This window comes from Xenopus tropicalis, chromosome 8 (genome assembly GCF_000004195.4).
Source record: "Xenopus tropicalis strain Nigerian chromosome 8, UCB_Xtro_10.0, whole genome shotgun sequence".
Taxonomy (NCBI): Eukaryota; Metazoa; Chordata; class Amphibia; order Anura; family Pipidae; genus Xenopus; species Xenopus tropicalis.
In genome coordinates, this window is record NC_030684.2 from 123,356,087 (window position 1) to 123,380,695 (window position 24,609).

At 38.3% G+C, this 24,609-nt stretch overlaps 2 protein-coding genes across 4 annotated transcripts; both read right to left on the minus strand.

Moving 5' to 3' along the window:
• Window positions 1-3,148: 3,148 nt before the first annotated feature.
• Window positions 3,149-22,197, minus strand: LOC100495591 (G-protein coupled receptor family C group 6 member A). Its single transcript, XM_031891751.1, is given in 6 exon segments — window positions 3,149-3,296; window positions 3,298-4,054; window positions 11,312-11,435; window positions 18,263-19,060; window positions 20,492-20,780; window positions 21,956-22,197. Coding segments are annotated over 6 exon segments (2,358 nt in total).
• On the minus strand, window positions 4,340-10,476 carry LOC116406890. 3 transcript variants are annotated; one of them, XR_004219828.1, is made up of 3 exons: window positions 10,242-10,476; window positions 4,658-10,074; window positions 4,340-4,490 (listed from the first exon to the last, which is right to left on the minus strand). XR_004219828.1 is itself a non-coding variant. In XM_031891904.1 (2 exons), the coding sequence occupies exon 2, from the start codon at window positions 9,792-9,794 to the stop codon at window positions 5,898-5,900; it is 3,897 nt and encodes a 1,298-aa protein (XP_031747764.1). In that variant the 5' UTR covers window positions 9,795-10,074; window positions 10,242-10,476; the 3' UTR covers window positions 4,340-5,897. The 3 variants fall into 3 exon arrangements, 1 of the variants encoding a protein (XP_031747764.1); XR_004219829.1 differs by having other exon boundaries at window positions 4,658-10,476; XM_031891904.1 differs by having other exon boundaries at window positions 4,340-10,074.
• Window positions 22,198-24,609: the final 2,412 nt, after the last annotated feature.

The following is a 24,609-nucleotide window of genomic DNA, read 5'->3' on the forward strand; positions in this document are numbered from 1 at the left end:
TGTTCAACCTGTCACCCTCTAGATGTTGAGTTAATGCAAATATATCAATCTTAATACAGTACTATGATCATCATCAGCCTGAAGGTTGGGGGTTGCAATATACCGTAACAGAAGAAAAAGTTGAGGAAGGGAAGTATATTTCTGACTTGTGTTCTAGCTCAGTGGTCCCCAACCAGTGGCCCGTGAGTAGTGATATGAGAATTTATTTTGACAGCATGACGATTGGATCAGATATTCTGACCACTAATTATGCTGTTGTGTGACTTATTTTGTTGTTTCATTGCTTTGCACAATTTTTGTGGTTTTATTGCTTTTTTTGTCCTTGTATTAGTATTCCTGATCTGCTTTTTAGCATAGCTTTTCCATGTGGTACTTTGGTGTAATAAGGGCTATTTACCCATTTTGGATTTGTCAGAATGTGTACTTTCCAAAAATATATGTGTTTTTTGGGGTCTCTATATAGTTAGGGGGTCTTACAGCACATAATATGCCGTCAGGGGCCTCTGTATGCAAAAGCTGAGTTGGCAGGCGAGAAATCCTTATGCGCTATTTCCATTTTGGGTTTCCGTACATACCGCAGACTTTGGTATATCTATGCATATTGGGCATCAAACTGTTCAGTAGACCTTAGGTGTTCCTATTTGGGGTGATTTGCCTTTGCATGCAAGAAATTGTGTGAGATAAATGCAGCAAATTGCAACATTTTCTGAAATGTCATAAAAACCACTAACTTTAGGAAAACTTTGCAGATTGCTAAATTGGTGTAGAAAGGACTCTTTACTCATGTTGGATTTGTCAGAATGTGTACTTTCAAGAAATATATGGTTTTCAGGGGTCACCCTACATTTCTGCAGCTTCTACCCCACACAAAGTTGCCATGTGTTTATGAATTAGGTAAAGGTAAGCCATGAAATTAGTGTGCACAAGGTATATTTGGGGGTCTCTAAGTGCCATGTGCTTTGATAAACCTATGTACAGTGGGCATCAAACTGTTCAGTAGACCTCTGGGGTTTATATTTAGGGTGTTTTATATACTGTAGCTACTTATGACCTGTATAAAATAAGATGCTGCATAGTGAAAGTTTTGAGGTGATTTTTGGAGATGTCATAAAAATCGGCAAACTTAGGAAAGCTTTTCAGCTTGGTACTTTGGAGTAGGAAGACATGGGTACCCATTTTAGATTCGGGAGAATGTGTACTTTCCAAAAATATATGGCTTTCTGGGGTGAGTGTACTTTTTTCTAGCTTTATCCCACATATAATGATGTAAATGTGATGATTTTGCAGAAGCTGAAATGACAGAAATGACAGTTCATATGGGGTATGTTCACATTGGGGCCCCTACATGCCACATACTTAGGTAAACCTATACATATTGGGTATCAAACTGTTTAGTGGACCCCTGGCATTCATATTTAGGGTGTTTTATTTGGTTACTTTATGACCTATGGCGATAAGATGCTATAGACTGGAAGCTTTGAAGCGATTTTTCAAAAAATTCACACATTTTTTATAAAAAACAATAACTTTAGGAACACATTGTGACTTGGTAGTTTGGAGTAGACAGACAGTTCAATCTATTCTGTTCTTTTCAAAAATGTATAATTTTCTGGGATAAACCTTCTGTTAGTGGAATTTTCGACCTTGAAATCTAAAGTATTCAGGTTTCTGGAGCAGTGCTTTGGGAATTTGGTAGTGTACTGCTGGGAGTTTTTGACCTATACAAGTGAGAAATCTCCATAAAACTATATATATTTGGTATTGGCACATTCAGGAGACATGGGACTTTCCAAATCAGTTGTATATTCATGCATAAAATAATTTTAGTTTTTTGTATATGTGTTTATATTATGAAAAATATAATTTTTTTTTCATTTTTAGACATTTAGAAGCCTATATCTTGTTACAGAATTGGAATTACACAAAAATTCTAACATATTTTGAAAGCTTAGGCTGTCCTGAAAAATATGATATATTGTTTATCTAGGTAAACTAAAAGCCCCCCCAAGAAAAGACCCCTAAAAAATGGCCCCAAAATGTTAAAAACTATCTGGCAATACAAGTTCTGCTTTGACCAAAATGGCTGGCAGTAAAAGGGTTAAATGATAGGATGACACGGATAAAAGCGCAACATAACATAACACATGCAAAACAATTTTTCAAATATTTCCTTTATTTAATTTTGTTTTACCTTGGTGGGTGGATGTGCAAATTGTGGCATCTCCTAGCAACCATTCAATTAACAAATAGCCAGTTTATATTAATTAATTACTAACTAACTAATTAATAAATTCATTAATTTGATTCTGTGGGCACTGCACTAGCTCCACCCCCTTGTGTTTGGTTTGATTTATATTAACACACGATATTAGTCCTATGAAAACCTGCCTAAATTTGTTATGTTATATATCTTTAGAACTGGAACTAGGGAGATTCAGAATGCTGCCTGAAGGCCAGACTTGTAAAGGCAAAGCAGCACATGACTTATTTCTTTAACTACTAAACAGCAATACAACACCATTTGATTTCGCTTTTATAATATTTTTCATACTGTACTTGTAAATAAAGATGTCATTTTTTTTTTTTTTTAAATATACTTTTTGGCTGGTTGTTTTGAATCATTTTACATTGCCCAGCATTTGGATAACTTCACAAGGTTCCAACTACTTAAAGGTGGGTTCCTAATGGAACATCAAAATAACCATCTTTTAATGGATCAGTAAGAATGGAACTGAACCCAGTATGCAAGAATGTCTTTATTTTAGAAAGTTTACAATTATACAATTCAGTGACAACTTCTAGCAGGGCCCCATCAACCCACACACATACGCTTCATTTATTTATGTATTGAAAAATATTTGGGTTTGTATGATTCATTTTATGACTACAACATCATTTTGCATTCACAGAATTAATTTGGTGCTAACCAATTATTTCTGATGATAAAATGTATCTTATAGTAACTGGTAACTTATGGTAACTGTGTCAACATGAAATACAGTCCATGAATACTGGATTTATAAATTTAATTTCCTTTACAAACTGTAAATATCATGGAAACCCCACTGTGCTATATGGGTACAACGTTTTGGACTGAGTTTTGGAAAGAGTTTGTGTATGTATGTGTGTGTGTGTGTGGCAGCTCATTTTATTTGCTTGGTTTAATTTTAACAAAAAGTTTTGCTTTGGTGTTAAGTTGAGGTTTCAGGAGAATAATGTAACATTTTGGTGCAAATATACAAGTCAACAAACCTGCATTTGAAGCCAGGATGGCAAAAATCTCAACAGCCACCGTGTTTGCCTTTGGTGCTCAGGTATGTTGGGATGAAGGAGACCCAGACACTGCAGAACACCAGCATGCTGAAGGTGATGTGCTGAGCCTCATTGAAACGGTCTGGTAATTTCCGTGCAATAAAGGCCACAATGAAACAAAAAGAAGCTAACGTGCCAATGTAAAAAATTGCAAGATAGAAACATGTAAGTGAGCCCTCGTTACACTGTAGGATTATAATTCCTGGTAAAGATTTGCTATCAGTGTCTACAAATGGCGGGGCATATAACAACCACGTAGCACATATTACAAGTTCACCAAGAGAACATAGAAACACCAATACAAATGATAGCCTGGCACCTACCAAACTCCGAAACTTGTTCTCAGGTTTTGTGGCTTTAAAAGCAAGTAATATTGTTATGGTTTTAGCCAAAACTGAAGAAATGGAAACAGAATAGATAAAGACAAACATGGCTTGTCTCAGAAGGCAAGTCCACTGAGTAGGGCGCCCTATAAACAGGAAAGTGCAAAGGAAGGATAACTTGAGAGACACAAGTAATATGTAACTGATTTTAAGATTATTGGCTCTGGCGATAGGAGTGTTTCTGTGTTTTATAAAGGTGAACAAAATAGTTTCAACAATAATAAAGATGGAAGCACAACAAGACAATGCTGACCCTAAGGGATCTTCAAAGGATAGGAACTCTGTTATTCTTTGAATGCACTTATCCCTGTTGGGGTTAGGCCATAGATCTTCAGGGCATTTGACACAAATCTTCATGTCTGAAAATTACAATTGTTTAAATGTTAATTCAATTAAAAAAAAATCAAAATGAAACATTACAAATAAAGTCGGTGCTGAGGTACTGGACCTGTTATCCAGAATGCTCAGGACCTGGGGTTTTCCAGAGAAAGAGATACATTTTTCTGGAATTTGGATAATCATGCTTTAAGCCTACTAAATATTTTAAACATTAAATACACCCAATAGGATTGTTTGGGTTCAATAAGGATTGATTATATCTTAGCTGGGATCAAGTACAAGGTACTGTTTTATTACAACTGTGCTGTATTGCATCAGCTATGCGTGGTGTTGTCTACTGTTCTGTCCTGCTCACTGTCTGAAGTAAGATTGACAGGCAGATAACCCTTCTTCAAAACACCACACTGTGTAAGTTGTTAACTTGTTTAATGAGTATTTGAAGATGAAAGGGTAAAACTGAAATACATACAAATAAAAAGGGTATAAGTGTCTCTGCTGATGAAACAATATGCATACATATACATTACACAGATGTAATAAATCTGCTATCAAACAGAAACAAACCTCTCTCTCTCAGATGCAGAAGCTGAGTATATTAAGCAAGTAAAACTGTATACACTCACCAACAATGCTGCATAGGGCCTGTTTAGCACGGAGGAAGCTGAGAGCACATGAGATAAACTGCACAGGCTGAAAAACACCTACTTCCTGTGACCTGGAGTTATGACATCAGGGGTCAATAGCTAACTTTATTAAACAAATAACTAACACCAGGAAATATCTACAGGTGTCCAGTAGATGGAGCTGGAGGACTGCTCATACCTATAATCAAATGAAAAGACATATATCTGTCCTGACAGCACACTCCCCGCCTGGTGTCTGTAAGATCACCACAATCATTCTAGTCCAATCAGGGAGCAGGGTCTTCAGACTGAAGAAGAAGGATGAGCTCTGTCACTGGTCTGAAGAATAATGTAGAACTCCCATCTCTGGCAATCTTTATTTCCACTTTGCGAACTTTGCCATCTTTATCAGGGAAAGTCTTTGTTACACCACCCATAGGCCATTCATTCCTCTTGGTTTGTTGACTGGATGTGATAGTGATGAGCAATGAGGGTAGCTATGTAGTGATGACCAGGCACAATAATTGGATTTCTCTCCTCTGGTCCTAGGTCTGCATTTCTCAAACGACCACCTACTCTCAGTAGTCTATTTTCATCTATGAAAGGGTCCAATGCTCTGAGAGGACTATCATTTGGCATGCCTTCCTTTTCTACAATGCTCTGTATTTCTTTTGCAAAAGTCTCTTTTTGAACATTCTGATCTAGCTTTCTTAAAGTCATGCACCCAGTTTAGTTCTCTGCAAAGGTGCCAGCCCTTACAATGATCAAGTTGGCTGTCTCCTTTTTGTTTGAACAGATGAGCTACATGAATGAGGCGTGCTAATGCTCTAGTCAAAGTATTCCAGCTAGAGAACCTGCAAAAACGTTCAGACCCGAGTTCTTTATCTTTGGATGTTGTACTCAAGGTTGTAACTTGTGGACGAATCTCTGTATCTTGAGCCGGATCCACTAATGTAAAGGTTTCAGTCTCTAGTTTCAAGTGGTGAGAATGACTCAAGAAGGGTGGACCTGTGAACCACATAGTATCTTTCAGGTGTGCTGCTGATACAGATCTTGTGGCCAGATTAGCTGGATTGCTCTCTGTTGACACATAGTGCCATTGTTCAGGGAGAGAGGATCTTCTTATTCGCTGAACTCTGTTGCTAACAAAGACATAAAATCTTCTTTTTTCATTGCAAATGTAGCCTAAAACTATTCTGCTGTCTGTGAAGTAGCTGACAGAGTCTATATTTGTGTCGATTTATTTTGTTATGAATTCAGCTATATCTACTGCGAGGACTGCTGCACAGAGTTCAAGTCGTGGGACTGTAAGTTCCGGACATGGAGCTAATTTAGCTTTTCCTAGCACAAAACCTATGTGGACCTGACTTTCAGAATCTATCGCCTTTAAGTAGGCCACTGCTGCAATTGCTTGCGTGGAGGCATCTTCAGGTAGGGGTGCATCCCAATCTTGAGTCTCCGAGGTGAGATCACGAAGAAGAGCTTTCCCTTGAATGGTTACTGGTGCAGCTATCCCCAAAGGGTCATACAAACTGTTTATTGTAGAGAGGACTCCTCTTCGTGTGAAGGGTCTTTTCTCTGATGACACCTGGAAGGTCAGGGAATCGCTTTTAAGATCCCAGCAGATGCCTAAGCTTCTTTGCATGGGTAAATCATCATCATTGAAATTGAGATCTTTTAAGTCTGTTGCGTGATCTTCAGAAGAAAAAGCAGCCATTACATCACTGCTATTTGATGCTATCTTATGTAAGCGGAGATTTGAACATGCTAGCATTTTCCTGGTTCTGTTCAAGAGGTCAATGGCTTCAGCTGCAGTGGGTACTGACTTCAGACCATCATCCACGTAAAAGTCTTTTTTTACAAATCTTTTAGCGTCTGCACCAAACTCCTTTTCTTCCTGACAAGCTGCTTGTTTAAGACCATATATGGCCACTGCTGGAGAAGGTCTGTTACCAAAGATATGTACTTTCATTCTCCATTCTATGATGTCTTGTGCAGGGTCGTTGTCTTTGTGCCAGAAGAACCTTAAGTAATTTCTGTCTTCAGGTCTAACTAGAAAACAGTAGAACATCTGTTGGATATCAGCCATGAATGCAATGGTGTCCTTGCGAAAGCGTAACAACACACCAAGGAGGTTATTATTTAGGTCTGGGCCTTTCAACAGAATGTCATTCAGGGATACCCCACAACACTGTGCACTTGAATCAAAGACAACTCTAATCTGTTGGGGTTTCTTGGGGTGGTAGACTCCAAAGAGAGACAGATACCAACACTCTTCTCTTGGATTGAGAGGTGGCGCTATCTCTGCGTGGCCATTTTGGATTACCTTTCCCATAAATTCAAAGAAATGCTGTCTCATGTCAGGTTTTACTTTAAAAGACCTCTGTAAGGACCTGAAACGTTGCAAGACTTGTTCTTTGTTATTTGGTAGCTGCTTTCTTTGTGGTTTGAAGGGTAAAGGAGCTACCCAACTACTGTCTTCTGCTCTGTAGAAACCCTCGTTCATTGTTTTCATAAAGGCTAGATCTTCCAGAGAAGGAGCAACCGTCTCATCTTCTGTTGTTCTCTGAAAGATACTGTGGCTTACATGATCCTCAAACTCTTTGCAAGAGGATTTGTACGTAGACACTGAGGATTGCATGGTTACACATACATTCATGTCATAGTTTTCCCTTACATTGTAGAAGTATGGACAAGGTGGAAAGAGGGATCTGCAGCTCTCTTCTGAGGTTCTGGTGTAAAGACAGTGTACTAAGTCTGGTCTATGGACTCCTTTCAGGCATACATTGCCCACTATGACCCATCCTGTGTCTAATCTGTGTGCATAAGGAGCGTTATGTGGTCCGTTGATCTGTTGCCTCACTTTATGGACCCTAATTATGTCTCTTCCTAACAGCATAAGGATAGATGCTGATGGATCAAGTTTGGGTATCTCACTAGCAAGTGACTTTAGATGATTGTGATGAAGAGCCACCTCAGGGGTTGGGATCTCCGTCCGGTCGTTCGGTATCTCATTACATTCAATGAGTGTGGGTAATGAGATTGTGGTTTTGCCATCAAGAGACTGTAGTTCAAACCCTTGCGCTCTTCTTCCTGAAGTGTTAATCACCCCTGCACAGGTTCTGAGAGAATATGGAAACTGCTGGCCTTTTGACCCGAAGATTTCAAAGAACTCTGACCTGACCAGGGACCTATTACTTTGGTCATCTAGAATAGCATAAAGTTTGATTGCTCTGTTCTTTTGTCCTGTAGGATAGACACTTACTAAACAGATTTTAGAGCATGATCTGTCTCGAAGGTCTCCTCCACACACTTCGGTACATGTTGTAGTTACTGTAGCCTCTGCACCGTTGTCCTTTCCCTCCCCGCCATGATCACTCCCTTCTGGCGGCCTGACTGACCATGGTGCAGGACCAGGATGAAGAGCAGACACGTGTCTGTCACTGTTGCACTCTGTGCAGCTAACTGGTTTGTCACAGTCTTTCGCAAGGTGTGCATTTGAGGCACAGCAACGGTAACAAATGTTGTTTTGTTTTAAGAGAGTCTTTCTCTCATCAAGGGACTTACCTCTGAAGCCTCGGCATTTGTACAGAGGATGAGGTTTGTGGTGAATCGGACATCCTTTTGTTAAGTCCATGGTCTTAGCATCAGTGAAAGCAGAAGAGTTTCCTGTAGCTTGAGATACTTCAGTCTTGTGCACCCTGATGGAGCTTCTCTGAGGGGTGTTCTTGTAGCGGTATTTCTCTGGCTTGTTGTCACCAAAGGTCTGGAACGTCTGAGCAAAACCTGGGTCATTGTACATCTTTGCTTGTTGAGAGATAAATTGCACGAAATAAGAGAATGGCGGGAATAGTACATTATGTATTTCCTTGTACTTTGTCCCATGTGATGCCCATTTCCTTTTTAGAGAATCTGGCAGCTTTTTTACAAGGTCTTCTATTCCTCTGGCGGAATCAAGATTACCTAGTCCTAGAAAGCACCCTTCATTTTTTGCTGCCAACAGTTCTATTACCAGATCACTGAATTCTCTAAGTTTCTTTCTGCAATCTCTTTCAAAGATATTCCCAAAGTTGTCAATCCTGTCCCACAGGGATTTTTCTATCTTCTCTGGAGCTCCATACTCTTCGTTCAACCTTTGCCATGACATCTGTAGTCCTTTACAAGAATCATTGACATATACTGCCCGAATGCCTTTCACTTGTCTGCTGGACTCTGGACCTAGCCACTTCACTAGGAGATCTGTTTCTTCTTTGTATGAAAGGTGAAGGTCTTCTATAGCATTTTTAAATGACACCTTCCAAGCCCTGTAGTTTTCTGGTTTCTCGTCAAACTGAACAAGACCTGATGTTATCATTTCTCTGCGTGCCATAAATCTCACTAAGTCTGACATCTGTTGATCGCCAGTGAGTTGGTTTGAATCAGGCTTAATAGGGAGCGCTGGCTTCACATCTGGTGTGTGCTGGTATGATCCCTCTGGAGAATGACTGTCTCTATCAGGAACCCTTGGTCGTGTAACAGGAGGATAGCTGTATTTATTAGTAACAGGTAAAGTCCACTGAATGTCATTATAGTCTCTGGCTGCAGGAGTTTTCACATTAACAGGATACAATTGTTTGAAATCCTTTTGTTCTTGTAACAGAGCACCATCTGGTGGTGAGATGTAGTCACATTGTAAGGGAATGTTCTGGAGAGGTATACTATGATTTTGCTCAGATGATGGGATAACATCACTGTCTCTGTACTCACTAAGCTTTTCTAGGCTTGGCATTGATGGACTGTACTCCTGTGAATGTTTCAGCACATATTCTTTGGTACGTTGCATAGCAGTTTCTGGTTTTACATCAGGCTGCATAGTGAATTTCTGACTTGCTTGTTCTGTAGTGTCAAGAGCTGCATCTAATGCATCTGCTTTGGCATTTGCGATTGCCACCGTCTTATGTAAGTTAAGAATCTCTATTGAAGCTTCTAAGCGTGTCTTCTCTAATTTTAGCTCTGTTTCCTTCCCAGTAAATGTGAGTTGAGCTAGTGCAGCGGCAGCTTCTGCGCGGAGAAGCGCAGCGTCAGATACCTGGGAGCGGTTTGAGAGTCTGGATGAATGTGACACCCTAGATCTGGTTTTGATTGATCGTTCAGACATCTTGCTGTCTAATCTTGATAAGAGTTAGCACGTGGTACTATGTTAACTGAAGCTGTACTGTATCTTTGTGGTACTTGCTAATCCACTCTGCGTGTGGGCCTCTTGATACAAGCTGTTGTTTTACTGTGCTGTATTGCATCAGCTATGCGTGGTGTTGTCTACTGTTCTGTCCTGCTCACTGTCTGAAGTAAGATTGACAGGCAGATAACCCTTCTTCAAAACACCACACTGTGTAAGTTGTTAACTTGTTTAATGAGTATTTGAAGATGAAAGGGTAAAACTGAAATACATACAAATAAAAAGGGTATAAGTGTCTCTGCTGATGAAACAATATGCATACATATACATTACACAGATGTAATAAATCTGCTATCAAACAGAAACAAACCTCTCTCTCTCAGATGCAGAAGCTGAGTATATTAAGCAAGTAAAACTGTATACACTCACCAACAATGCTGCATAGGGCCTGTTTAGCACGGAGGAAGCTGAGAGCACATGAGATAAACTGCACAGGCTGAAAAACACCTACTTCCTGTGACCTGGAGTTATGACATCAGGGGTCAATAGCTAACTTTATTAAACAAATAACTAACACCAGGAAATATCTACAGGTGTCCAGTAGATGGAGCTGGAGGACTGCTCATACCTATAATCAAATGAAAAGACATATATCTGTCCTGACAGCACAACAACAGAGAAAAGGGAATCATTTAACCATTAAATAAACCCAAAAGGGCTGTTCTGCCCCCAATAAGGGGTAATTATATCTTAGCTGGGATCAAGTACAGTTACTGTTTTATTATTACAGAGAAAAGGGAATCATTTAACCATTAAATAAACCCAATAGGGCTGTTCTGCCCCCAATAAGGGGTAATTATATCTTAGCTGGGATCAAGTACAGGTACTGTTTTATTATTACAGAGAAAAGGGAATCATTTAACCATTAAATAAACCCAATAGGGCTGTTCTGCCCCAATAAGGGGTAATTATATCTTAGCTGGGATCAAGTACAGGTACTGTTTTATTATTACAGAGAAAAGGGAATCATTTAACCATTAAATAAACCCAATAGGGCTGTTCTGCCCCCAATAAGGGGTAATTATATCTTAGCTGGGATCAAGTACAAGGTACTGTTTTATTACTACAGAGATTCGATTAAAATGAAGTCTATAGGAGAGAGCCTTCCTGTAATTTGGACCTTTCTGGACAATGGGTTTCTGGTCTACATTTCACTTTTAGATGGCCTTTTAGTAGATGCTAATTCAGTCATATTGTCTATTGCAATATCAATAGCCAATGTTTTTATAAAAATGTGTGAGCATACAAGCTATTGGGGAAAAATATATCACAGTCCTCCAATTTTACATTTTAAACATATACAGACACCTAGTTTGATATCTGTGACTTTTCAGATAATACAGTGCAAAATAGCTCTTAGGAACTAACTACATGAATAAAATATAAAATCTCTCCAATTTTACAGACACGGGGTTGCCTTGAATCTGTTGGGCACATACCTGTTGAATTTGGTATTTCCCCATCAGAGCATGGAACACAGTCATAGCAACAGGGTGGTTTTCCCTTCTGATGAGCTCTTCTGTGACCAGAAGCACAAGGCTCACTACAAACTGAGGTTGGAGTCTAAAAAGAATAATGGAAGGTACTGATAAACTGTTATTGAAGAAACAGGACCTTGAAGTTGCTTCTTAAAGGAACAGTAACACCAAAAAATGAAAGAGCTTTAAAGTAATAAAAATATAATGCACTGTTGCCCTGCACTGGTAAAACTGGTGTGTTTGCTACAGTAACACTACTATAATTTATATAATAAGCTGCTGTGTAGCCATGGGGGCAGCCATTCAAGCTGGAAAAAAGGAGAAAAGGCACAGGTTACATAGCAGATAACAGATAAGTTCTGTAGAATACAATAGTGTTTATCTGTTATCTGCTATGTGCCTGTGCCTTTTCTCCTTTGAATGGCTGCCTTCATGGCTACATAGCAGCTTATTTATATAAATTATAGTAGACTTTCTGAAGTAAACACCCCAGCTGTACCAGTGCAGGGCAGCAGCACATTATATTTTAGTTACTTTTTATTAGTTTTCAGGTTTTGGGGTACAGAATGAAGAAGGGGAAGGGAGATAGGGTAAAGGTAAGTAAAAACAGGTTACAAGTAACATGACAAGGCATTATTGTTTTACATTATCTTGTTAGTATGTTATTCCAACTTGATTTAGAGACAATTTTCAATAAATGACAGTATATTGTTCCAATTTAAACAAGATGTTCTTTATGTAATACATTGTAATTCTTTTATAATATTTGCATCATTGGAGTTGCAACTCATATATGGAGATATGTTATATTCCTTATTTAGATTCTGTGTATTCAGACCACAATCTCCAATTTTGAAAGTGTTTAAGTACATTTCCACGTTTGTATGCTATAGATTCTTCCATATTTTTGGAGTCTTCTAGTAGGTGAGTCCATTCGGCTGTTGTCGGTGGTCCCGTTTCTTTCCATTTTCTTGGAATGATTGCTTTAGCTGTTGTGATAATGTACTTAATCAGAGCATTGGAGATTATATTATTTTTTTTAGAATCATACAATAATAGAATTGATGTAGAATTAAGTTCTAATTCTTTTGGGAAGATTTTCTCAATAATATTTTGGATATAAATCCAATATTGTTCAATATTTTTACATTTGTACCATAAATGTTCGTAGGTCCCTATTTCAGAGTTGCATCTCCAACATATATCAGTTATATCAAACATTTTTTTTAGTTTAACTGGGGTCATATTCCACCTTGAGAGTAGTTTATAGTTAAATTCTTGCAACTTTGTTGATGTGAATATTCTGGAATTATTTTGACATATTTCTTCCCAGTTTTCTGGGGTTAAATTAATATTAAGATCTTTTTCTTGCTGATCAAATTTTCAAACCAGGTAAGTTTTCTTTCTAACTTTGTTATTTGAAGTGTATTGATATATTCTTTTATTTGTTCGTAAAGATAAGTTGGGAGGTTAGATTTTTCTTCAGATACAAAACTTAATTTTTCTATTGTTGACATTTGTTTTTTTTCTAAAAAATCATTTATTCTAATGGTTTGTTTTTTATTTTCTGTCCAAGTTTCGAGTGATTTGTTTTCTATGCCTGTCTTAAACTCTAAGTTGTTTAATAATGGAATTAGTGGAGAGGGATATGGGGCTAATTTATATTCTTTGTTTAATTTAGACCATTGTTTGATAGTAGGATATACCGTTATATCGGCTTTATTAATTTTTGTGTTTTGTAATTTCTCTGACCAAATCAGTGTAGAGAGTGATTTAATACTCTCTCCTTTTTCTGAATTACAGCTTGGGCTGGAATACTTCTCATTTTGCCATAAAGTGATTCTTGATAGGTGAATTGCATTATAGTATGTAAATAGGCACGGAAGTCCCAGTCCCCCTGTTTCTTTTGGTCTTGTAAGCGTTTTGTAGGCTATTCTGGGTTTGGAGTTCTTCCATATAAATTTGGAGAGTTTCGTTTTGATTTTAGTAAAAAATATACCTGGAATAGCTATCGGTATACATTGTATAATATAAAGGATTTTAGGGAGAATTTGCATTTTTACTATGTTAATTCGACCTATCCATGATATACAGATGTTTGAACACTTTTGCGTATCTTTATCTATCATTTCGAATACTGGTATATAGTTCTTGGGGTATAAAAGTTTTTCATTTTGAGTTAAATATATCCCCAAATATTTAATTCCATCTTTGGCCCATTTAAAGGAAAACATTTTTTTGAGATTTTGCACTTTATAGTTGGGTATGGTAATATTTAAAATTTCCGATTTATTATAGTTGATCTTAAAATTAGATAGTTGGCTAAATGTGTTTATAAGATCCATTAGATTGGGTAAAGTAATATATGGTTGAGTTATATAGAACAAAAGATCATCAGCGAATGCTGAGACTTTATGTTCCATGTTGGAAATATTGATTCCTTTAATATTCTTATTTTGTCTAATTGCTATCAATAATGTTTCAATCATTAAGACAAACAGAAGGGGGGATAATGGACATCCTTGTCTGGTACCATTTCTGATTAGGAATTTATCCGATAGTGAGCCGTTAATTCTTATTTTGGCATTTGGGTTTTGATATAGTGACATTATTTTCTCAATTAAAATGTTCCCAAACCCCATTGCATATAATACGTTCTCCAAATATAACCAATCAATCCTATCAAATGCTTTTTCAGCATCCATTGACATGATTAGGGTTTCCTTTTTCCTGATTTTTATTATATTAAGTGTTCTAACTGTATTATTTTTTCCTTCTCTTCCAGGTATGAATCCGGATTGATCAGGATGAGTTAAGGTTGGTAAATGTATTTTTATTCTATTTGCTATGAGTATGGCAAAACATTTTTGGTCTATATTGATAAGTGAGATTGGTCAATAACTGGAACATTCATGCGGATCTTTCCCTGGTTTAGGGATTAGAGTTATATGGGCTTCCTGTGATTGTTCTGGTAGTGGAGTCCCTCTCTTTTGTGTATTATACATTTTAAGTAAAATAGGGTTGAGAGTCTTTTCAAATATTTTATAGTAACTTGCTGTAAACCCATCTGGGCCTAGACTTTTTCCTATCGGTAATTCCTTAATTACTTTAGAAAGTTCTTCTTTGGTAAAGGGTATATCAAGGTTTTTAGATGTAACATTATCTAGTTTTGGTATTTTAAGTTGTGCTAAGAAGTTTTTTATTTTAACTTCCCTTTTATCTTTTGTTCTTTCGCTTAGTTGTTGTTTATTTAAGTTGTATAGATTAGTATAGTAAGTTTGGAAATATTTCGCTATGTCTGAAGTTTTACTCACTAATTGTTGTTTTTTATTTTTTATTTTTAATATATACGACTTAGCAAATTGTGTTTTCAGCATATTTGCTAAATATTTACCACATTTATTGCTATAGTCGTATATATTGCGTTTGAATCTTAGAAAGGCTTTGTTTGAGTCTAGATCTAAAATATTTTTCAGTGCTTTCCTTTTCTCAGTTAGTTTTTGGTATGTTTCTTCTACTTGTGTGCTTTTATGTTGTGTTTCTAATACGTTATTTTAGTTACTTTTATACACTTTCATTTTTTGGTGTTACTGTTCCTTTAAAGAAGCATTTAATGCTCTGAATCATCAGTATAAGAACCTTTTTCTGTTGTATATCTATTATTATTATTAGCTATTGTCCAATGATATTATACAATATTTAAAAGGAATGAGTTAATGGAAAATATGGTAAACATAGGGTGATGTAGGAATATTTGAGCCTCCTATGCCCTAAATGAGTATATTACTATGTTGCTTTTAGTACAGTAAAGCAGGGTGCTATTTAAAGGTAATTAGAGAATGTTTATGTCCATATTACATACAGCAATAACTTTATTACTAGCATTGGAAGGGATTTAGATATGTCTGCCAGGGCCACAAGACTTTCAGGACCAGGGCCTAAGGAGGAAGCTGGTAGAGGGGAACAGGAAGAACAGGTAAGAATCAAATTATCAGAAGGGAAAATCATAATCTCAGTTAAAGAGCATGAAAAGGCCAGGCTAGGCAGGTCAAAAGGAAATAACTGGATTATTAAGTAGACATCTCATTGAGCACTTAACATGCTAAAAATTATATTCTGAATTTCACAGCTTCTAAACATCCAGCCAGGAAGGTCAGTGTAGATGGCATGCAGCATGGAGAGAGCAGAGTGATGTCAGGGGCTAGGTGGGGGGATATAAAGGAACAGAGGGCAGGCACCACTCCCTCTTTCGGCGTGGGACACCATAGGAACAAAAAGTCATTGTCCCACCCTCCCTCCCTTCTCTGACAGGTCAATAACAATGGTTTTTAGGATTTGTTGTTAATGCTGTTAATTATCACAGCTTTTGGCGGTTCTGGGAGGCTGTGATATGAAAAATGCAAGTTTATGGGCTCTGGAGAGCTTGCTGGATGGGGTATAGTGGGCCAGCTTGGTGTATTGCGTCTGATGGTTAATCCAGTGCAAAGAATGGTAATCCCAGGACAACTTGCCTGGTGGCATTAGGCTAGGTTAACAATTGGTTAGGGTTAATATGGCCTACTGGTTAAAAAGTTCTATGATTTACAAAATGTTAATATAAAAAATGTTGGTGTAATGTTTAAGTGCATTATTCATTAATAAAATCTTCGGCCAGTATTATCCAACAAAAACTGGTGTGGCCTGTTTATTGAGGGAATTAAGGTAAAAGGTCAAAAAGTAAACAAAGTGGAGAGACTCAAAAAAGGTAATTGACCCATCTGGCTTTCCTGTCATGTTCAGGGAACACACAGGTTGGATTTTGGGATTAAAATGTAAAAGTATGATTTTGCCACTTAAATTTGGCTCGTGTGAACTAACAGAGACTGAATTAGTGTCAGTGTTTAACATTTTCTATCATTCCAGCAGGTCCAATTTTTTCCCTATTTATAGAAATGTTTCTCTGTGTCTGCCCATAGTAGGGTATATTTACAGCAACAACCTGCGAGTGCAAAGTGCACTTTTGAAAGCAATTGCCATTTTTCGTTACTCTCGATTCAGTGTTTTTCCAGTGTAATTGTGGCCCTGAGGGGGCAATCGCTCTGATGTGAATCAGCTGCAATTGTGCATCTAGTCCACTTGGCTTAAGTCAATATTGAACAGCACCGCACTTCTTTTTAAAGTGCCTTTATTGCAGATTTGAGGGCATTAGAGCAACGTTTCGAGCCCTGTTAGGCCCTTTATCAAGCACTTGTCCACTTGGCTACATTTCTGGGGAGAATGACGTCAACCATTTCTTTAGGAGAAATCATGATACAACAGTTGACACAGGCATATGGGAACCCTGGGGCCACCTTTCAGAGGGGATGACAGTTTCAGGATTCCTATGCATCAGTAGGTGCACTACCTTTATATTGAAACAGGATCAAAATGGCCCAGCAGCTCCAAGCAAATTGATACAAAAGTGCAAGGAGCAGCTCTTGACACAAGTACCTATGGGTTTTTTCACACATGTGAAAAATCACACAACTGCACTTGAGATTGTAATCACAGTAAATCCTCATACCTTTAGAAGGATTAAACAGAATCTGATGTCATTAAATTCCCACCTGTTTAAAATAAGGGCCCCAAGCAACTGATTTCCTATTAATATCAAGTTGGTAAGCTTCTGGCAAGTATCTGCCCACTCGGATTTGACGGATGGTTCCATTTGAATAAATAACAAAGTTAAGGACGTCAAATTTTTCTGGAATATTTCCATCTGCATTGAAGACAACATTTTCCCCAGATGCTTTTTTAAAATGAAGATTTTTTTAGATAATGATTTAGCTAGATAAAATAAAAACAGTTGTTAAAAAGAATATTATTTACAATTTTGGTACTAAATCAAGTGTTAATTAAAGTCAGGACCCTGATTAATGATGAGGTCACCAAGTGTGCATGGCCCAATCTATGAAGCTCATTCTGGTGGGGGAAACTCTGGCCAGAAATGGAGCAGCCCTGGAGGCTATACCACTAATTTTGTGGGAAAGTGGGATCTTGTTCTCCAGTGGGATCAGAGGGTATGGGGCATAATAAAATGCATTAATGGTGCCATTGGTGGCTTACAGCATTAGGCTGTGGTAAGAATTCCAAAAGCTAGTTGGATGGGTACAGAATGCCAGAGGCTTCTACAACACAAATCGCACTTCTGACCCTAATCTCAATGGCCCCACTCCACCGACTTATGCCAAAACGTCTGTGTGAGCATTAGGGATTGTACAGTATACGAAAAGTTTTTAATAGTCACGATAATATCGTATTGCTGATTCGAAAGTCATGAAATTTTCGTATCCGTACAATCGTAAATGGCGGGAAAACCTTTCTGACTTTGAACCTTCAGTGCATGATTTTGGAAGCCTCCCATAGGGCTCAATGGCACTCTGCAGCTCCAACCTGGCCCAAGGAAAGTCTCCCATAGGGCTCAATGGCACTCTGCAGCTCCAACCTGGCCCAAGGAAAGTCTCCCATAGGGCTCAATGGCACTCTGCAGCTCCAACCCGGCCCAAGGAAAGTCTCCCATAGGGCTCAATGGCACTCTGCAGCTCCAACCTGGCCCAAGGAAAGTCACCATACCAAAGCTTGAATGAATCCGAAACTTTCGTACTCAGCGCGACAAATACAATTTTGTCGCAGAAATTGTTGTGCTCTTTGGTGCAAACTACGAAAAAGTCACGCAAATTAATGAAAAAGTCGCAAAAAATACACACAGTATGAAAACGTAGAAAAAATACGATTTTTTTGTATTCGGAAGCAATCATACTTTGATAAATGGGCCCCTAAGAGTTAATCAAAACATGTGGTCTGTAATACCCTAAAACACAATGAAAGAGAAGACATTTCCTATTTCTACATCTTAAATCAGTTTATACCCTAATATTTAAAACAAGAACTAACCTTATATGGTATTGTGCTTATCAGACCATAGTTGGCAGGCTGTAACAGTTCTGTAGCTAAAATCATATTATGTATGGCATTTGCCAAAGCATATATTGCCACGTAGATAGCATGGGATGTATGGTAACTGCTTGGCAAGTTTTGTGATAAAAACTCTTTCAGTATCTCATTTTTGGAACAGTTATTGTTACTTAATTGTAATTCCTCGGTGCATCCTAAATTAAATGCCCAAAAAGATTGGATAAATTTATTGTTTGCGATGTTGGTCACAATATATTGAGGTATAAAGTCACTAAAACCAGGGATATCTCCTTCTGGGATTGATATTAACAGAGAACCATTAAATGAACGTAGAGCTTGCTTAAATTTGTAATCGGTAATAATATCCAAGGTCACAGATGCTATCCAAAGTCTTTCTGATATGAGTTTAGAAGGTGCATTGAACAGTATAAGCAGGAATTGGTTTGCACCCAAATACAAGATGATTACCCTGGCTGAAGAACGTTCAATCAATCCTATAGTGTTGATGATGGTTTGATCACGTGCTAATTTTGACGTTGCTACAATTGCTTTGAACTCTACACAGATTTCAACTCTTTTAATTTCTTTTATTAGTTCCTCGCTTGCTTGGAAATAGCTATCTTCATTTGCTGCCACAATTCCTACCCAAGTCCATCCAAAGTGGGCCAGTAACTGCGCAATAGTTCTAGACTGAGAATATACAGTAGGAACAGTTCCATAGACAGATGGGTACAAAATGCGATTGGTAAACACAGAGTCCAGCGCCCCATAACTTATCTGAAAGAGAAAACATTATACAAATTAAAGTTCAGCATTGTCCAACTTTTTACAACTACATATAATATAAAATGTGAAACTTCCATAAAAGTTAACGATATCTTTTCAAAAATGTGCTGGAGTGAAAATGCTATGATACCATAATGTTATATGATTTATGCTGGGTGCAGGGTTTTTGTGACGGTCCCTGGGAATGTGTATAGTTTAGGTTTTTGATATATTATGAGCTTAATACAGGGTTTGATACTAACCCTGTACGCTGTATGAATCATAGGTGGTTGTATATAGAGGAAATGACATGAACATGCCACACCTCTTCTGATGAAGCACCCAATGGTGCAAAACGCGTTAGAAATGGGGGTACCTATCCATTATCCATGGTATAGTGTGTTTGAATTTCTCTAATTGTTTGTTTGATTTTGAGCCAATAAATAGTTGTTTTTCCCACTGAATGCTTTGTTGATTGATTAAATATCATAAACATCAAACAAGCACCCATCCAAATCTCACTGTAATGGGTCTTGAAGCTAGAAAATCAATCAAGTCAAAAATGTGCTGGAGTGAAAATGCTATGTTACCATAAATATCAGTATGTAAATATCAAAATTAGTATGTTTTTGATGTGTTATATGATTTATGCTGGGTGCAGGGTTTTTGTGATAGCCCCTGGGAATGTGTATAGTTTAAGTTTTTTGATATATTATGAGCTTAATAAAGGGTTTGATACTAACCCTGTACACTGTATGAATCATAGGTTGGAGTATATAAAGGAAATGACATGAACATTATCCATTATCCATGGTATAGTGTGTTTGATTTTGAGCCAATTAATAGTTGTTTTTCCCATTGAATGCTTTGTTGATTGATTAAATATCATAAACATCAAACAAGGACCCATCCAAATCTCACTGTAATGGGTCTTGAAGCTAGAAAATGAATCAAGTCCTTACAGCAGCGATCCCCAACCAGTGGCTTGGGAGCAACATGTGGCTCAATGCCCTCCTCCCCCCCCCCCCCCCCCGATGTTGCTCTCAGTGGCCTGGAGGCAAGTTTTGGAAGCCCATAGATACAGTTTTACTCCCAGCAGAGCCTCCTGCAGGCCAACAGTCCACATGGGGCTACCAAACAGCCAATCACAGCCCTTATTTGGCATCCCCAAAGAACATTCTTCATGCTTGTGTGGCCCACCAACACTTTTTATATCTGAGTGTGGCTCACAAGTAAAAAAGGTTTGGGGTTCCCTGTCAAAGCACAGCAAATGAGCCTAGGATTAACAGCCTTATGTTAACACCCATCTTAAATACTTTCAGTCCTACAGCTTGACAGAAGTAAAAATTATATTGGCATTTTCCAACTGCCAATGAGGAATAAAAGAGCAGCAATGGGGACAGAATGAGATGACTTCATGAGGAAGATGTGAACACTCAGTACCTGAGGATATTTGTGTAGCTGGCTTATTTGTGCTACGGTGTTAGTGATAGTTGATAACACATGTCCAACAAATGCAACCAGGTTCCTTGTGTGACAGATAAAATTAGGAGATGGGTTTTCATTATTAGACAATAAGTTGAGCATGCTCTTCAATGCCAGCTCTTCACTGGCACAAACATCATAGATGTGGTATCCTAGTGTGATATTGGGTAAAAGATCTGTGTTGCTGTTGATTTCTTCTATGGCATAAATAAAAGCCAGTAGATTTTTCAGGTTATGGAAGGTAGGCCTGTTTAGAAAGAATAATAATAATAACAAAACAGGGTCTAATTTAAATACAGTTATGCATAGTGCTTATTTAATGATTTCTATATGAAGACTGCATTTTACAGTAACAGCTAAAATGCAAACAACATTTCACATGAAATACAGGTACAGGACCCATTATCCAGAATGCTCAGCACCAAGGGTATTCTGGATAACAGGTCTTTTCCATAATTTGGATCTAAAAATTCAATAAAACATTAATTAAACCCAATAGGATTGTTTTGTATCCAATAAGGATTATTTATATCTTAGTTGGGATCAAGTACAGGTACTGTTTTATTATTACAGAGAAAAGGGAATCATTTAACCATGAAATAAACCCAATAGGGCTGTTCTGCCCCCAATAAGGGGTAATTATATCTTAGTTGGGATCAAGTGCAGGTACTGTTTTATTATTACAGAGAAAAGGGAATCATTTAACCATGAAATAAACCCAATAGGGCTGTTCTGCCCCCAATAAGGGGTAATTATATCTTAGTTGGGATCAAGTACAGGTACTGTTTTATTATTACAGAGAAAAGGGAATCATTTAACCATGAAAAAAACCCAATAGGGCTGTTCTGCCCCCAATAAGGGGTAATTATATCTTAGTTGGGATCAAGTACAGGTACTGTTTTATTATTACAGAGAAAAGGGAATCATTTAACCATTAAATAAACCCAATAGGGCTGTTCTGCCCCCAATAAGGGGTAATTATATCTTAGTTGGGATCAATTACAAGGTACTGTTTTATTATTACAGAGAAAAGGGAATCATTTATGGCTACAAAAATACGCTGTAAGCTACTTTGATCTATATACATTTTTGGGTGTTATAAATGTTCCTTCAGCTTCAACAACAGGTGGTTCTACCAGTTGCAGATGGAAAATCTATTGAAAGGTATCAATCAATGAATCAAAATGATATACAAGTAGCTCTCAAGAGGTAGGGTTCTTTGTTTCCTAAGAGGTATAAAATGCATCTTGCAAGGAAAATGATGAAACCTTTTGATAATTAACCACAAGTAACAGATACAAATCTTCCAATGTAACAAAATGCTGACATGTTTAGGCATATAAAAGTGTTGCAAGACAATATTGAAGCTAAAATGGCCATCTTCTAATGACAATGCAAGCAATTCTTAGAAACGTTTCTTACCCTACACACTTTATCTGGTCAGGAAAATTCTGAAAGTCAGCATGTCGATTTGCAGTTATGAAGAAAATTTTGAGGATCCCACTTATTACAATGTCCCCATCTCTGGAGAATTTTGTAGGGCTGGAACCAGAACTAAGAACACAGCCATGTCCTTGATCTGCTCTGTAATAGTCGTCTGTTGGACTAGCAAACACCTGGTCAGTGGAAATAAGTATCATATAAAGCAATTCAGCGCCGCCCATGGCGCTCCATGATAAACCTGGGAACATTTTGAATCTACTTTTTGCATTAAAAGAAGATAAAGAAAAACAGGCGCCAATAAACCAAAGTCAAACCAAAATCACAAATAACTTTAAGTACAATGCACACAACTGTATTAGGCATCATACAGGAATGCTTCATGCTGTGCATGGAACTTTATAGATCATTGCTGTTTACATCTGTAATTAGTGGTTGGTTGAAATGTGTTATTTATTGTAATTTTTAGCCTCTACCAAGAATGTATTTAATTATATGTCTTGTTTTATGTAACGTACTACTATGTACAGAGATTGCACAACAGTCACAGCTGCTGATAAAACTTGCACATTAGAAGTGATGCCCATAATGCCTTGGATTATTTTTTTAAGTGATACCCATAGCCTCACATATGCTTTAGCTAGCACTATTCTTTGCCCTCCATGCTTGCCCTCCTAAGACTATAGAAAGGAATGTAAGTGAAAGGAAAGTCTAATGTAGCAATACATTTGAATGATGCCTCAGTAGTGGGTTGCTGTTAAAGGAGAAGGAATGGATAATAAAGAGTTAATCTCAAGCTGCAGGCATACCTTCAGTTCTCTCAATAGTGTCCTTAAGTCTTCCCGTATTTCTCCTGTTCAGATGATCAGAAGCCTCATAGGAAAAGAAAACGCTGAGCTCTGTAAAGAAATTTCCCATAATGCCACGCTCCTGCACCAAGACCAAGACTGTGTACATGTCCAGTTTGTAACACTATGAGGAAGCTTCCTGCTGATTGGCTCAGATCACACATTCCTATGGGGGGAGGAGGGAGTTCTTAGCATTCTTGAGGGAGGGAGGAGCAGGAGAGGGGAGAGAGGAGAGAGCTGCACAGACTCTGGCACAGGAAAACAAACAGACAAGAAATCCTGTGTTTGTTTGAGAACTCTGTGAGTGCTTATGGCTGTATTTACATAGACCTTTCTGATAAAGCTTACTTAGTTTTTACCTTTCCTTCTCTTTTAATGGTGTCTTAAAAAGGTCAATCAGCTTTCATGGGTGGCTACATTTAGCCCTTTAGTTCTGGGTCAGTGAACTTGGTTTCCCAATCAGGTAAATTTCTGTGAGTATTTATTTCAGTTTCCTGACTTGGTTAGAGTTTTTGTTGGTCCTCACATTCAGCTCCCAGGCTGCCTAACCTTGCATTTATTGCTCATTTCTGATCTGTCTTTACCTCGTGCTACTACCTTGAGCTTTCACTGCAGGTGGTAGTTAAACAATGGTTCCTTGAGCTTTACCACTATTTTTATTCCCCTCCAGATTAGTCCCCCAAGGTGGTAACTCACTGCCTTAATGATGCCTTGGCCAAGTCTTAAATTTGAATGTATTAACTACCAAATATTAACTGACGCAACAGTACTGCCACAGCATTCAATGCATTTTATTTGAGATGAATATTAAGAGGGTCCCCTGTGGTCTGCTCGTTTGGTATGTTTTTAATGAGATGGTGCCACCATATTTGGAAGAAATTTGCAACATGAGAGCTTCTCAAATACTGTAGGGCAATGCTGTCCAACTGCCAAGGGTCAGACGTTTTCTGGCCTTTGAGGTGGGCCGATAATTAAAGTCAGTTTTGGCCACTCCCTTTTTTAAACCCACCCACTTTAAACGACACCAATATTTACACAAACTTTTTTAATACCATAGCCACATTAATGGTGATAGCACAGAAAATAGACAAATGGTTGGTGCTCACTGCAGGGATTTATATGTGAAAAAAAGTAGTTCATAGTCAAAGTCATATTAAGCCACACCCTTAAATCCATATGGCTTCTTCTCCCCTGTAGATATCACAGCAACCCCAGCACATAATTATACATTGCAGGGACCCCCTAACAACTATTTCCAAATGCTAGAACAACCCCCGTCAGGTTCACCTTCCACAGGTAGCATAGGGCAGGCAGAGTACGGCACACACAGGCAGAGTAAGGCAGGCAGAGTATGGCAGCATAGGGCAGGCAGAATATGGCAGACACAGGCAGCATAGGGCAGGCAGAGTATGGCACACACAGGCAGCATAGGGCAGGCAGAGTATGGCACACACAGGCAGCATAGGGCAGGCAGAGTATGGCACACACAAGCAGCATAGGGCAGGCAGAGTATGGCACACACAGGCAGGGTAGGGCAGGCAGACTATGGCACACACAGGCAGCATAGAGCAGGCAGACTATGACACACACAGGCATCATAGGGCAGGCAGAGTATGGCACACAGAGCAGGTTAGGGCAGGTAGATTATGGGACACATGGGCAGAATACGGAAGGCAGAGTATGGCACACATGGGCAGCATTGGGCAGGCAGAGTATGGCACACACAGACAGCATAGGGCAGGCAGAGTATGGCACACACGGCCAGCATTGGGCAGGCAGAGTATGGCA